The sequence below is a fragment of the Labrus bergylta genome, chromosome 15, assembly GCF_963930695.1.
Source record: "Labrus bergylta chromosome 15, fLabBer1.1, whole genome shotgun sequence".
Classification (NCBI taxonomy): Eukaryota; Metazoa; Chordata; class Actinopteri; order Labriformes; family Labridae; genus Labrus; species Labrus bergylta.
Window position 1 is genome coordinate 3,479,122 of NC_089209.1, and position 16,444 is coordinate 3,495,565.

Sequence of the window (16,444 nt, forward strand, 5' to 3'; positions counted from 1 at the left end):
GGAGTGGAATAAGAGGGTTGAGGCCAGGATGACGCCCAGTGCCTGACCACCCCCTCCCCTCTGCCCCGCTGGTCTGCGTTCACATAATTAACATCGTTCCATGCCCGAGTACACAGTCCATTACAGCAGGTGGCAGTATAGTTGGTTTGCAAATCCCCAAGATAGCAGAAAGAAGAAGCAACCATGGAAACCACTTGTGTGTCAAACGTTACACATTCTTACTTTAAAGATGATCTGATCTGTGTTTGATTTCTTTAAATGCATGTTCACTTATTTAAAACATTATATTACTTCTGTTTGAGTTTTTCTGTTTAACAACTTCACCATAAAAGAAAGTGTAATGCTCATTATTGGTTATCTGTTCATCTGAAACGTCGACATTTTGTGAAACTTTTTTTTTTTTTTTTTTCCGCGTTTCTTGAGAAGTCTGTTAATAGCAACATGGTGAAGATGAAAGCTTGTGGGCCCTGCGATAGGCTCGTTGGGAGGAAGGGTAGTCTTTTAAAGTTATTTTAACACATTAGTTCAACCTCAAAGAGGAAACTGCAGCGTTTACCTCACATCAGATCAATGTGGGTTTAAAGTCAGAGCAAACGAGCGCTGACAGAGAATGGACAGAGAATGGCTCGACTGGAACTAATCATTGTTTTTGCTCTTCTGTTTGAAGGTAAAGCTCTTTTCTTTTTAAATACATGTTGTACTTTGACTTATCGTGATATTTTCATGACTCTATTATAGCAAAAAAATGGGAAATATTACATCAAGAAACATTATTATCATGCCTCTTTTTTAAGATCTATTTTTGTTCTCTTACGCCTCCACGACCTAACCGCTAGGCAAACGGCACCCCTTAAGCCTCTTTTAGGACTTTAAAAGTTCATCAAAAGTTTTGTCAGAAGGGTAGAATTCCTTTTTTTGGAGAGATTCTTACATGTAATCAGAGGTCAGCAGATGTACTTAAGGAAATATAAATAATATGTGTACTCTCCATTACTCCTGTGGTTTATAAAGTCTCCTGAGTCTAGATATTTTGATAAGTATTCATGTTTTTTCGTAGCTATTAAGGATCAGAAGGATCTGGTTACTGTAAAACTGGTGATTATCTTTGAAATCAGTTTTAGAAATTTAAAAAATTAAGTGTGACAAATGCTAAAACATTTTATTTAAATGCCTTACCATCGCTTACATGTAACAAACATAGTTAATACTTCTGCTCTTACAGATTACGGTTTTTATGTTGAAATGTTGAAATGTTTGCGCTCTCAGCAAAGATCTGTGGCACGCTGCACTGATACTGCTGAGAGCTAAGAACAGAAACAATACCGCCAAATACAACTGTAACCATAAGTACAATAAATGGTGAAATCTATGATGAGAGTATTCCTGACTGAAATGTCTTAGTGGTACCGGCCCTTCATCAGGAAAACAGTTCTTCTAACATCTTAAACAGGAGGTGGCTACAAGCCTGCAACCAATCATCATCATGATGTCAGCTCTGAATCCACAAATCAACAAACAAATAAACATCTGCTTCCTGGTTGAGAGCACACACATCAAAACAACAACTATTAAGAGGCAATTCTAAACAACATATCGATTCATAATTTGAAGTTCAGGGGAAACTAAAGGTCCCAAAAGGTATATATATATAGCGGCACATGGGGGGTGATTTCTTTTACAACTCATCCGTTTTGATTTCATAAACGATACGTGTTATCCATAGTGAGGCACGCAGCTGACATGATTGACAGTTGGGGGCGATGTAACGGTTTGTTAAAACCTGCCTGAGCTCCAGCTCTCAGCCTGTCTTTAGGTTGACTGAAAGTTAGACTGAGACAGGATGGACCGATGAGCCTCTGGTGCCCCCTGCAGGAACAGATGGGTGACATCACTCAGGCTTCAAACATTAATATTTACAGTCCATGGTGACGTCATTTGAAAGCTAAAAATAACCAACACACTAATAAATACAAGCCTACATAAGACAATAGTGGTGATGAGGAGTGCAAAGGGTGCTGATATAAACATGATGATAAAACATTTATGTAAGCAGTGTGCAGATCGATGTCAGAGGAGGAGGATAAGTGGAAGTGACACAGCTGATGTTGGTGTCACATGGTTATTTATGGTCTTATGGTCCTTTTTTAAAACAAAATAAAAACAAAACCTTATCATTTCTCTCCAGAGAGATATTTTAATGTTCATCTAATTCTTACAGTTCTCCTTTTTGTTTTCCAGTGAGGTCTGACAATCGAGAACATCTCTATCATTTCTACCACCCTGATCAAGATGTCACTCTGCCCTGTGGCATTAAAAATCAACCTCCACAGTGCTCCAGGATTTCATGGCTTTATAACAGAGATCCATCACAGACTTTAACTGAGGCAAGCAGAGGAAAGATTAAGGAGGAGTCACTCCGAGCTGACAGGCTGAGTTTAGACTCAGACTGCTCTTTGGTCATTAAACACATCACTGCTGAGGATGTTGGTTTCTACACGTGTCGACTGGAGCAGCAGTTCGAGTTTGATGTCCTTGTGTATCTAAGTCTTCTGACAGGTACGTCTTATTTCTATGATTATCCAGATACGTTGTTTGTCTGGATGAATTATTGCATTTTGCTCAACCTACGAACACATCAGCTTTTGTTTAACTGTGCTTTATCCTCTGAGGCTTACAGACTGTGTTGGTGTAGCCAGTTGATATCTGGATAAACTATTTTAAAAACCTGGATTTTAACTTCTCCTTTCTTATGGTAATCACTTTTTTAGAGTCCCACAAGCATTTGGAAAATTGAAAATGGAGTTGCAATTGAGCTTAATCTCTTAATGTATTATTTGTCTCTACATAAGAATGTAGAATCTGAACACAGGGGGTCCGGGTTTTCAGCATGGAAAGTGTTCTGGTTTCAGTTTGTAATACATTTGTACTCCATGCTGTGTTAAGTCTATTTTGTTTAAATAGGTTTGACAGAAAAGGAAGAATACAGTTAGAACAAACAGAGGGTCTAGATTGTGGTTTTTGACAAGGTACTGAAGATGGCATGACTAAAGATGAACAGACACAAATCAAGGTGTTTTAAGGAACGTTCTGACTTTTCAGTGGATGTCAAATATTTCTTTAACTGAGTTATTTTTGTCTTTCAGTCTCTCAGCTTCCAGCAGACTCTGATCAAACGAGGAACAGTGAAGTCACATTAGAGTGCTCTCTGTTGACATACAACAATCGTCGCCCTTGTCAACCAAACGGCCTCCGCTGGTTGGACGAGACAGGAACTGAGGTTACTGAAGGTGTCCAAAAGCTTTCCAGAGGTACAGACTGCGTCTCTCATCTGAAGGTGAAGAATCAGAGTGGAGACAACAGGAAATTCACCTGCCAGTTTGTTCAGAGGAATAAAGTGGAGATACAGGCCAACTACCCACCTGACCTCACAGGTAGGACCATGTAGGATCAGTGAGTCCATAAAGACCAAAAAGAAAATCCAAATATGACCCAAAACATGTTCAATATTCTGTAAATGGATTGTAATCAAGTAGTCTTATGTCCTTGATAATGTATTTTGAGAAAACAAGTGGATGTTTATGTTGTAATTAAACTCAATCCTCTGATCACAGATCCTGATCCTGGTTCTAATCCTGATCCTGGTTCTAATCCTGATCCTGGTTCTAATCCTGATCCTGGTCCACAAACTAAAAGTTACTAACTTACTATATTTAAGGTCAAGGATTTTTTATTCGTTTCCCTAGGGAGAAATTTGTCTAGGATGCTGGGAAATTGCTGCATAGACAATACATCGAAAACAACATGAAAACAGTGATTACAAATGTGCAAAAAAACATTTCACTTCTCCGTGCTACAGTTCACCCAAGCGTCTGCTTACGTATCCATGCACATACACACACACACACACACACACACACACACACACACACACACACACTAATCTTCAATGTTCTTAAGTATCTTACACTACAACTTTCAACTTCACCATGGCAACTGACCCCTTTGTGGAGGCCCACACACACACACACACACACACACACACACACACTCACTTCTACAATCACAGGCGCATGCACATGCACACTGTGCACATGTACACATGTGACTCCAAAACTTACGGTTTCATACATTTCATTCTTATCCAGGCTGAGGATCAGAACTTTAGATTTTACTGTTAGAACACCAAACCAGCTGGTGATGCCATACCGTAAAATGGACTCTAATGTTGCTCTGTAAAAAATGAACATAATGTTTTTACATACACCAAACACTCCTCTGTTTTGTCATTGGACCACACCTTTACAGAGTGTAGTTCTGGTTGACTGGACTTGAAAACTGATCGATAGGTGGGGAGTAGTTGGATCACGTTATGGTCAGAGTTGCTGGGGGGGGACCTACTCTCTTTCCATGAGGCATCACTCAAGCGAAAAGTCTTCTCTACACCAAACAGGGACATGACATCATTATGTCTTGTCATACACCACAGTTAAAGGCATTTCAGAAAGGACACGGTGTGCGCTGTGTTTACTGCAGAGTAGAAGGTGAGTGTACACGATCAAAAAGCAACAGCGCCCGTTAATAGGTGACCAAAACAATTGTTGGGAAAATAGCTACAGGACTCTGTCACACTAGTCCAGACGGGAGGTTATGAAGGCGTGGGTGAGGGTTTTCTGCCATGGAGTCAGAGAGTGATGGCCGGAGTCCAGATACATTGTTTAGATGGAAGAAGCAGATTTAGTGACAGATTTGATGTGGGAGTGGAATAAGAGGGTTGAGGCCAGGATGACGCCCAGGCTGGGACCTCAGAGGATGGGTAGATGAAGCCCCCGTTAGATTCCAGTAAGATGTCACCAACCTCCCTGAGCAGCGCCTCTGGGACCAAAACCATGAGCTCAGCTTTATTCTTATTGAGTTTGAGGAAATTGGTTCCCATCCAGGTTTGGATGGACCAGGGAGTGGGGGTGAGTTTGGTGCTGAAGTAGAGCTGTCTGTCATCGGCGTAGGAGTGGATACTTTTGCCTTTTTAAAACTGCCTGACAGCTAAAATTGACGAGCGACTTTAGAGAGGTAGAGGAAGAATGATGAGAGGAAACAAAGACAAAGTTGTTGTAGCTTTAAAGATTTTTTTTAACAGCTGTATTGATATTTCAAACAATTAAATAATCTTCCTCCCTGACAAACTGTCTATTTAGCTTTTTGCAGATACTCATTGACTGATTTTTTTTTTTTCCTTATAAGCCTCACTCTGGTCTTCTCTGAGCTACATCATGCTGGCTCTGCGTTTTTCAACTCTCATCTTAATGATCGGGACCACAGCTTTGGTCTTCAGCCTCAGAGGTGAGGAAACAAACGGCATGAATTTGATACGACTGGATAATATGAATAATTCATAGAACATTAATACTGCTTTTTTAAAACTTTATTTCCAGGCTACATCAAATCACTGCACAAAGGAAACAATGTGAGTTTAAAACTAACTTGAATGATTTGAAAAATGTAATGTAAGGATTCCTTTGACTTTGATGATACCTGTGAGACCATAGACGGTGCTGCAGTTTGCTCTGTTGACACATTTTTCTCAGACTCTCACTTGTTGTGTTTTATTTCACAGGTGCATGAGGAAGATGATGAGGATGTCATCGAACTCACCTATGAAAATGTAGAAGCACGCCCTCCTGCTGCTGAAGTGCACTGATCAACAACTTCTGGATCAACTTTAACTCACAAGAATGTTGAGCGTCATCGGAGTCATTCTTCTGATCGATCCAAGCTTTGAGTTAAAATGACATGAATGTGATTTTAGTGGCTATTTGTCCAAGAAATGTTAATAACGTTTAAATCAAACATGATCAGACGGTCACTGAGGCACAGCAGGGATGTGCTGTACGCAGACAAAATAAGTCTTTTGTCCATGCAAGGGATCAACATTTTTACATAATTTTATCCAAAATCAAGCAAGCAAACAAAAAAAGAAAATCATGGCTCCTGCTGCTTTAAACCATGGGCCCACCCAGGTGCATGCTGGTCCTCTAGAGCTGCAAATCTACCTACAGTATATAACCTCAGGTGCCTACAGTGTTACCCGATCACCAAGCAAAACAAAATATAGAAATGATGCAACAACAAAACATACTACACAAATAGCAGGCAAAAGTACAGAAGTGTTAACATGTCTGGTTTTCTCTTGATATGAGTGAATTACAGTCGTTTTCTTGAGGTCTTGACAAATTAACTCCATATCACAGAGTTGCTATTTAGAGATATCGACATAAATAAGACGAAAATCTTGGAAAATTATTGGAAATATCGAATCATCAGGAAAACAGAGTCAAAAAATAAATATGTATCTGTCCACTTCCGTACATAAGACAATATGATCAAAAATCTCATCTTAATCAAGCTCAAGTTTAGGATTTTCAAATAAATATTATTGGTAAATTAATAAATACTCAACTAGATAAAAATCTCCTGTAGGGATGATTATTTGATTATTTTATGTTTAAGATATAATATTATATAATGAAACTAATGATGTTTTTTCACCATCCAGTAGTTTGGAATATGTGTTTGGAGAATATCAAAATGATGAAGACAATCTGACTGTATATAATATATTACCATATTTTAGAAAACTAACATCACTCACAATGTCTTAAAACTAGAAAAGGTTTACTTCACAATTAACATCGACTGAATCTAAGGAAATAACCTGTTGGCTAGTTACCAGCCTGTTAGCTAAGCTAGCAAGCTGTCATACTGTCTCTCCGAAGTCCACCTCAAAAGTTATATTTTTATAAATGTGTTTGAAGCAAATTGTGGCGTTTATTGTTGTTGTTTTTTATTATTATTATTTCGTGTTCAGGGGAAACTTACATTTAAATAAAGTAGTATGATAAATGGTCAGTTACAAAGAAAACAGTTAAGAAAAAGAAACGAGTAAGGGTAGTCAAATATGGTGGTTAATCATATCCTGGAAAAAGAAGGTATAAGGCTGATATGCAGTCATAGAGCAGTTAATATCTGCACAATTCATATAACGTGACGATCAAGTTTATACATATACAAAAGTTGTAGCTTATAGTGCAACAAAGCCAGAGTATAGGCGCTTGCTGTTTGTCTGTATGTAAACAATGTTTTTGTCAAAAGCGGCCTTAAAATCCTTCAATAAACTCAACATTTATGAACAATTTCTGTTTGTCTGAGAGCTCTTTCAAACATAACATGGAACAAAGTTAACAGAACTTCCATCAGATACGTGTGCATTTTGTTTCAATTATGGCTCTGGGCTCCCTCGTCCATCGACGAGCTGCGTTCTCAGAGCGCAGCAAGTAGCAGCGACGCTGGACGGCTGGAGTCCCAAGAACAAGGAGTTCCTGCAGTAATTACAGATTCCCTCGTAACGCCGCGAGATAATAAAATGTATGTGATATAAAACCGTATAAAACCCTCATAAACACAACAACAAACCATGCAACAAACACACATTTGGTCTTTGTCCCAACCATCAAAATGGAGTGTTTGATTCTGAAAATAAACTGGGTGTTTTAACTTCCCGTTTGATCTCTTCTGTGGTAAATTGATGCACCGTGCGCCGGTATCCGGCAAAAATAGAAGCCTTGCATAACTGCTGTAGTTCATCCACAAAACACTCATCTGGTGGAATTAGGCAGTAAGTCATAAACAACAAAACAGGACACATTACCTGATCCCTATCTAAAGAGGTTTGCCCACCCCTCCAGTCACACTCGTACTTTCAAAGGCTGAGGGCGGCTGTGTTGTGGTCGTCACTTTGTTCACTCGTTTTTAAATATCACTCTGATGAATAGCACACACTCACTCTCGTTTGCACACTGGATACCTGATGTTCTCCAATTATTGAAACTAGAGAAACAAAGTATTCCCTGACACATTCTACACAAGCTTTTCATAAAATACAGAACTTCTTCTTAAGTTTTTAAATACTGTCACATCGTTAAAGATAGAGTCAGTCTGGATTTTGATGCTTTCTTTTGACACGGAGAGTTTCTGGGCGGGGAGCTGAAGTGTTTCCTAATGCGCAAGTGAGTTTAGGAGTGGATTCAATTCAGTGCTTGGACACGATTCAAACTGAATATGACGGACGTGGACCGAGCTCATTTAGAAATGAGGGTGAATCTTGTGTTAGCCTTCACCCGAAGACGTGGAGTTGGTCTGCTTTCTGTTGGACGAGCGGATCCCAAACACTGGTGGTTAGCTTGAGCTAGCATGCGGTGCGGTAGCTTGCATTGTAGCTACAAGCAGTACAAGTACACACCACGTCCTGCAGTGAGTGTGCGCTTCTGGGAGCGATGAGCCCAGGAGGAGGGGCCCCGTTTTGAATGTTGTGTTTACAGGCTGCATTGAGAAATGCTAGTTACTCCACCTTTAATATTACGCCCACAAAACTTTCTATCTGATGATGACATCAACAGAACAGACTGTTGAACTGTTGAAGACAGTATAATAAAAGAAAAAGACAACAGTGCTTCCACTTGAGACAACAAGAAAAACTCCACTGCCGGTACCAAAGGAAAGTGAAGCCATGAACTCAAACAACGTTCCATCATGTCCATACTGATGGTATATAACTCTGAAGAGATTTGACGTCAACATTTACATCTTTAGTTTAGAGAAAAGACATACAAACCAGAAAACCTTTTAGGAAAACATATTTTTTTACTTTGGTTATAAAACATGTGAGAAACAAGGTCATTTTCTCAGAGACATCTATGCAATCAACTTAGTTTCAGCAGCCAGTGGAGAAGCCCCCTACTGGCCATTAGAGAGACTAAAGCACTGGCTAAAAAGAGGTAACATATATTGTTATTGTCTATGGGATGGGCTCTGGAGACTAGTGATTACGTCTCTCTCACACTGCTTAGTGTTTATCAAAAAGAATGATTTCATCACCTCTCTCAGCTGTAGTTCATGTTTCCAGTTAATATTTGCCCACAGGTCGAGCATGCTTCTTACCAAACGTGCCACTTCCTCTTTTGATTACACCCACATGAGGGAATGGAAACAACAACATTTTCATTACCCTATGCTGTGAGATAAATAGTCCTCTCTGGGGTGTATTCATTATCTGTGCTGTATTTCTTTAGGCCAGCAGCCAGACAGGGCTACAGGTGGAAGGAAAGGGGGACTTACCTAAAAACCTTGATAGTATAATCATCAGTCATATTATACTCTGATACAGGATTTAATGCAGAAAACTTTGCAAACTAAAGGCTGAAAATGTTCAGAGCAGTTCTTCAATCATCCAAAATAACACTTTGGATGATACAAAAATGCTCAACTATCCACTTACAGCTTAATGAAATATATATTTAGCAAGGATAAAATAAAAGTATAAACAGAGACCCTGATGTTTATGTTTAAAGATAAAATATTCCTGTCTTGGATCGTCTGTTAAAGGAAGAATGTGAGACTTTTTGCTCCAGTAGATGTCGCCCTTGAGCACCAGCATGAAACCAAAACAAACTGCTGTTTGGCCACGCCTCCTCCATCCTGAAGCCTCCGCTCTCCTCCAGTGACACACCTCCAACCCCCCTCCACCCGCGTTTAGGCGGACAAAATTGTCTTTGGCTCGAGCTGCAATTGCCTGTGGCCTGCATTGTTGTGTTAGCATGCTAATGTTAGCGCTCTTTAGTTAGCTCGTAGCTTCACGTTGCATGTGAATGGACACAGAATGAGCGTGATCTAAAAACGCTGACTTGACAATTAAAATAAGCAGTGAGTATATTCTTCTTCTTTTCTCTAGTCCTTGACTAAGGGTGTTTTCACATTTGGTATGATTGTTTCATACTCGCAGACCGAGTCTCCCCTGCTAACTGTGGATGTTTTTTATTATTTCTGAGACGCCAACAACGACCCTCTTCCTTCTTCCCGCTCAGAGGACAAAACGGGCCCTTGCTGTGCGGATACGACGGATTTTGAACCCACAGCAGCCGTTTAGAATGACGTCATACAGTCGTCCACTTCCTTGTTTAAGCTTGGTTGCGTTCACATGTCCTGCGGACTGTTCTCGAGTACACATGAAACGTGCCCGAGACCACCTCTTCAAGCAGATTCATGCGCAGCACCCGAGTACAGGATCTTTGTGTTCACACTGATCAAATGAACCGGACTTCCGGGTCAAGTGTACTCGGACCTGGGCTTGGGTCCCTACTGTGAAACCACCCTAACAAGGCTATCATACACAAGGGGAGGAGCCGGCCGTCGCATCCACGTAAAAATGGCCGACAACAACTCGAGCTTCTCACTCATTGTAGACAGTCGTGACTCAGAGAGACATTTACACAGGACAGACTGGATTTATGATATGTTTTTGTTTGATTATTTTAAATGCAAGTTCACTTATTTAAAACATTATATTACTTCTGTTTGAGTTTTTCTGTTTAACAACTTCACCATAAAAGGAAGTGTAATGCTTATTATTGGTTATCTGTTCATCTGAAACGTCAACTCTGCCCCCCCCCACCCCCCCCCCCCCCCTACCCCCCCGCGTGCCGTGAGAAGTCTGTTAAGAGGAACAAGTTGATGATGAAAGCTTGTGGCAACATGCTCGATGGAAGGAGAGGCAGTTGCTTGAAAGTTATTTTAACACATTAGTTCAACCTCAAAGAGGAAACTGCAGCGTTTGCCTCACATCAGATCAATGTGGGTTTAAAGTCAGAGCAAACGAGCGCTGACAGAGAATGGACAGAGAATGGCTCGACTGGAACTAATCATTGTTTTTGCTCTTCTGTTTGAAGGTAAAGCTCTTTTCTTTTTAAATACATGTTGTACTTTGACTTATTGTGATATTTTCATGACTACAAGAAACATTATTATCATGCCTCTTTTTTAAGATCTATTTTTGCCTCCACGACCTAACCGCTAGGCAAACGGCACCCCTTAAGCCTCTTTTAGGACTTTAAAAGTTCATCAAAAGTTTTGTCAGAAGGGTAGAATTCCTTTTTTTGGAGAGATTCTTACATGTAATCAGAGGTCAGCAGATGTACTTAAGGAAATATAAATAATATGTGTACTCTCCATCGCTCCTGTGGTTTATAAAGTCTCCTGAGTCTAGATATTTTGATAAGTATTCATGTTTTTTCATAGCTATTAAGGATCAGAAGGATCTGGTTACTGTAAAACTGGTGATTATCTTTGAAATCAGTTTTAGAAATTTAAAAAATTAAGTGTGACAAATGCTAAAACATTTTATTTAAATGCCTTACCATCGCTTACATGTAACAAACATAGTTAATACTTCTGCTCTTACAGATTACGGTTTTTATGTTGAAATGTTGAAATGTTGAAATGTTTGCGCTCTCAGCAAAGATCTGTGGCACGCTGCACTGATACTGCTGAGAGCTAAGAACAGAAACAATACCGCCAAATACAACTGTAACCATAAGTACAATAAATGGTGAAATCTATGACGAGAGTATTCCTGACTGAAATGTCTTAGTGGTACCGGACCTTCATCAGGAAAACAGTTCTTCTAACATCTTAAACAGGAGGTGGCTACAAGCCTGCAACCAATCATCATCATGACGTCAGCTCTGAATCCACAAATCAACAAACAAATAAACATCTGCTTCCTGGTTGAGAGCACACACATCAAAACAACAACTATTAAGAGGCAATTCTAAACAACATATCGATTCATAATTTGAAGTTCAGGGGAAACTAAAGGTCCCAAAAGGTATATATATATAGCGGCACATGGGGGGTGATTTCTTTTACAACTCATCCGTTTTGATTTCATAAACGATACGTGTTATCCATAGTGAGGCACGCAGCTGACATGATTGACAGTTGGGGGCGATGTAACGGTTTGTTAAAACCTGCCTGAGCTCCAGCTCTCAGCCTGTCTTTAGGTTGACTGAAAGTTAGACTGAGACAGGATGGACCGATGAGCCTCTGGTGCCCCCTGCAGGAACCGATGGGTGACATCACTCAGGCTTCAAACATTAATATTTACAGTCCATGGTGACGTCATTTGAAAGCTAAAAATAACCAACACACTAATAAATACAAGCCTACATAAGACAATAGTGGAGATGAGGAGTGCAAAGGGTGCTGATATAAACATGATGATAAAACATTTATGTAAGCAGTGTGCAGATTGATGTCAGAGGAGGAGGATAAGTGGAAGTGACACAGCTGATGTTGGTGTCACATGGTTATTTATGGTCTTATGGTCCTTTTTTAAAACAAAATAAAAACAAAACCTTATCATTTCTCTCCAGAGAGATATTTTAATGTTCATCTAATTCTTACAGTTCTCCTTTTTGTTTTCTAGTGGGCAACAGTCAAGAAGTGCTCTATCGCTTCTACCACCCTGATCAAGATGTCACTCTGCCCTGTGGCATTCAAAATCAACCTCCACAGTGCTCCAGGATGTCATGGCTTTATAGCAGAGATCCATCACAGACTTTAACTGAGGCAAGCAGAGGAAAGATTAAGGAGAAGTCACTCCGAGCTGACAGGCTGAGTTTAGACTCAGACTGCTCTTTGGTCATTAAACACATCACTGCTGAGGATGTTGGTTTCTACACGTGTCGACTGGAGCAGCAGTTAGAGTTTGATGTCAATGTGTATCTAAGTCTTCTGACAGGTACGTCTTATTTCTATGATTATCCAGATAATTTTGGCACGTTGTTTGTCTGGATGAATTATTGCATTTTGCTCAACCTACGAACACATCAGCTTTTGTTTAACTGTGCTTTATCCTCTGAGGCTTACAGACTGTGTTGGTGTAGCCAGTTGATATCTGGATAAACTATTTTAAAAACCTGGATTTTAACTTCTCCTTTCTTATGGTAATCACTTTTTTAGAGTCCCACAAGCATTTGGAAAATTGAAAATGGAGTTGCAATTGAGCTTAATCTCTTAATGTATTATTTGTCTTTACAAAAGAATGTAGAATCTCGGGGCGCTGGTCCCGCATGTCATTCCCTACTCTCTCTCTTCCTGATTTCTGAATCTATCCACTGTCCTGTCTCTCCATTAGAAGCACAAAAAGCCCAAAAATAAATGTAAAAAAAAAGAAAAAAAAGAATGTAGAATCTGAACACAGGGGGTCCGGGTTTTCAGCATGGAAAGTGTTCTGGTTTCCATTTGTAATACATTTGTACTCAGGGTACTCATGTAACCCATACTGAGTTAATTCTAGTTTCTTTAAAAGTTTAGACAGAAAAGGAAGAATACAGTTAGAACAAACAGAGGGTCTAGATTGTGGTTTTTGACAAGGTACTGAAGATGGCATGACTAAAGATGAACAGACACATATCAAGGTGTTTTAAGGAAAGTTCTGACTTTTCAGTGGATATCAAAAACATTTAACTGAGTTATTTTTGTCTTTCAGTCTCTCAGCTTCCAGCAGACTCTGATCAAACGAGGAACAGTGAAGTCACATTAGAGTGCTCTCTGTTGAGATACAACGATGGTCGCCTTTGTCAACCAAACGGCCTCCGCTGGTTGGACGAGACAGGAACTGAGGTTACTGAAGGTGTCCAAAAGTTTTCCAGAGGTACAGACTGCGTCTCTCATCTGAAGGTGAAGAATCAGAGTGGAGACAACAGGAAATTCACCTGCCAGTTTGTTCAGATGAATAAAGTGGAGATACAGGCTGACTACCCACCTGACCTCACAGGTAGGACCATGTAGGATCAGTGAGTCCATAAAGACCAAAAAGAAAATCCAAATATGACCCAAAACATGTTCAATTTTCTGTGATTAGTTTGTATCAAGTAGTCTTATGTCCTTGATAATGTATTTTGAGAAAACAAGTGGATGTATACGTTGTAATTAAACTCAATCCTCTGATCATAGATCCTGATCCTGGTTCTAATCCTGATCCTGGTTCTAATCCTGATCCTGGTTCTAATCCTGGCTTGGACTTTGATGCCAAACAAACCTTCATCATCGTCGGTGTGTTGGTCGGGGTGATGTTTCTGCTGGTTGTCATGGCTGCTGTTCTAATCAAATACAAGAAGAGAGCCAAAGTAACTGAAGGTCAGTGATACTGTAGCTGTTTTTTTAAGCACTGTGATTCATGTGAGGTTCAGGTATGAATGTAATCCGATTTTATGTGCTTTATGCTATATTATGCTTTGCTATATGTTGTACTAATAGAAAAGTCAGCATACGCATGGCCTTCAAAGTATGTATCATCTGGGTAGAGCAGCAGCATATAGATCAGCAAAGAATGCATTCCACATAGTCCAGCTTAACTAGACTCGCAGCGTATTTTAAACCTAGCAGAGCGTAGTGGCGCTGGTGGCACGCTCAAGAGACGGACCGTGGCTCTTGCTGCAAAATAGGGGCATTGACTAGAGTGGCAGCGCTGACGTGCATGGCGCTGACAGGCCGCTGCGCGCACGTAGTCTGAGGAATTTGGGGGTGCCCCTGGAAATGCCCCTTATATACAGGACGTTTTATGTGTTTTGACATGAAAAGGTCTCTTTACAACTGTTTTCTTTTCGTCTTTTTGTTTTCATGCACATGAAGTTTTACTCCTGTCGGCGTTTGCTCCTTTTTTGCTGTTTTGGATATAAGCTAAGTTAAATCCTGGTTGTATATATTCCCATTCTTAGTTTTAATATTTTTAGTGATTATTTACTTTGTATTTAATATTATATTGTGTTTAAATTTTCTAATATTGTGTTTTTTGCTAATATTGTGTGTTTGGATAACCTGCTGCTGTAACACCACAATTTCCCAGTTTGGGATCAATAAAGTAATTCTATTCTATTCTATTGTGCAAATGCTATGCTAAGCTAAGCTATAATCAGTTATGATATGACCTGCTATCATATGCTTTGCTATGCGGTGGTAAGATAAGCTAGACTGTTCTGTGCTATGATACAAAGTCGAGGCTATATGGTATGATTTTCTATGCTGTGCTGTTTTCTGTGCTAGGCTGCGTTGTGTTATATAATGGTATGATATGCTAGTTAATGCTGACATATATGTTTTGCTATGCTATTAAATAACGGATATGCTATGCTATGCTATGCTATGCTATTGTTTGATTTGATTTGTTTATAAAACGCTATGATGAGTTCTACTATGTGATAATAGTCCATATGTGCAATGCTACTCAGTGATTTGCTAGGCTATAATTTCCTATATATGCTGGGATATTATTGCTCCGAGTCATGCTACGCTACACTATGCTATAATTTGTGATGATAAAAAATTATGTGATTAATTCGATCAATAGTGCAGCCTGTACTACAGCACGGCTATGCTTTCTACTATAAAATAAACACTTTGAGCCCAGTCATTAAAATATAAGGTTACCTTTAATTATTCAAATATGACGGGAAGATTGTTTTTCCAGCTTTATGACTAAAATGTCGGTTCAAAGGTTTCTCATATTTGGTTAAAATGAAAATCTGTTGTGTTTAGTGTATAATATTTGATGACTATATATTTTTTTTCAGATGTTCAAACACCAAGCCAACAGCCTGTGAGTATTTTTTAAATTTCAAACAATAACAGAGAAATTGCAACTGAGCTACATGTCCAATACTAAAATACTGTTAAATATAATTCAATGTACTTACACTAAATTGTATACACATACATTGCAAAATTATGTAGCTGATCAAGAAAAAAATCTGCAGAATCTTTTCAGTGTGTTTCATTAATCAATAACATTTGGTGCAGGGAAAGTAACTTATCTAGATTCATTTTCAAACAGACAATTCTAGTTTTACAACTTGCTAAGAATACAAATTGGTTGAATTTACCAGTATTTTTATTCAAGCCAGTTAAAGCTTGAATAAGGCAATCTCCCCTCCTGGTTAAAGGTTGAGAAAATCACAGACTGTCTTTACACACTGCTGCCATTGGTGGAGAAAAGATGTATCGCATCTAATGAAGGTCTATTTGTTTCTGCTTTGAGGAGTACCTGTGTCCACTCCACTGACTTTGTTTTTTGTGCTGAGCGGCTCCTATTTCCTCTACAAAACGAATGCAGTTTAGCATTAGCATAATGTCCTAGAGATGCCCTCTTTTTTGGTCACTGCACCCACAGCGCTCTCAGCTGAAAAAAAAATAGGTCAACTTTTGGAACAGCGGCGTACTCATCAATGTCATTTCTTCCTAACGCATTCTGTTAACCTTTGTGTTGTTTTCCGTCAGAATGAGCCGGAGAGTGATCTGACCTACGTTACTTTGAGCCACAGTGAACAACAGAAGTCTTTTAGGAAGAAGGTAAGAGACTTGAAATGTTTTAAGTCACAAATCTGACAAATGTTGACATTTTAGATTTAACAAATGTGCATTAGGATGTTATTTTGGAAAATATAACACAAGATAAACAGTTTTTCTTTTATATTCATACAGCTAAAGTAAGCTAGAGTTGGGTTCTGTGATTAATGATTCTGTTATAAGTGTTTTGATAAATGTGGTGGAAGGAGGA

The 16,444-nt window shown here is 39.3% G+C and overlaps 1 protein-coding gene across 2 annotated transcripts in view; it reads left to right on the forward strand.

Annotated features, from left to right (window-relative positions):
• LOC109976674 (uncharacterized) overlaps positions 1-16,444 on the forward strand; it is a 36,138-nt gene that overhangs the window by 17,122 nt on the left and 2,572 nt on the right. Inside the window, exons 8-12 of one of the 2 annotated variants that reach the window (XM_065963958.1) lie at positions 12,314-12,628; positions 13,379-13,666; positions 13,846-14,028; positions 15,462-15,487; positions 16,165-16,236. In XM_065963958.1, coding sequence (XP_065820030.1) covers positions 12,314-12,628; positions 13,379-13,666; positions 13,846-14,028; positions 15,462-15,487; positions 16,165-16,236 — 884 coding nt within the window. Of the gene's footprint in view, positions 1-2,238; positions 2,557-3,143; positions 3,432-3,611; positions 3,879-12,313; positions 12,629-13,378; positions 13,667-13,845; positions 14,029-15,461; positions 15,488-16,164; positions 16,237-16,444 lie in introns of those variants that run through there. The other variant, XM_065963959.1, reaches the window with a different exon arrangement.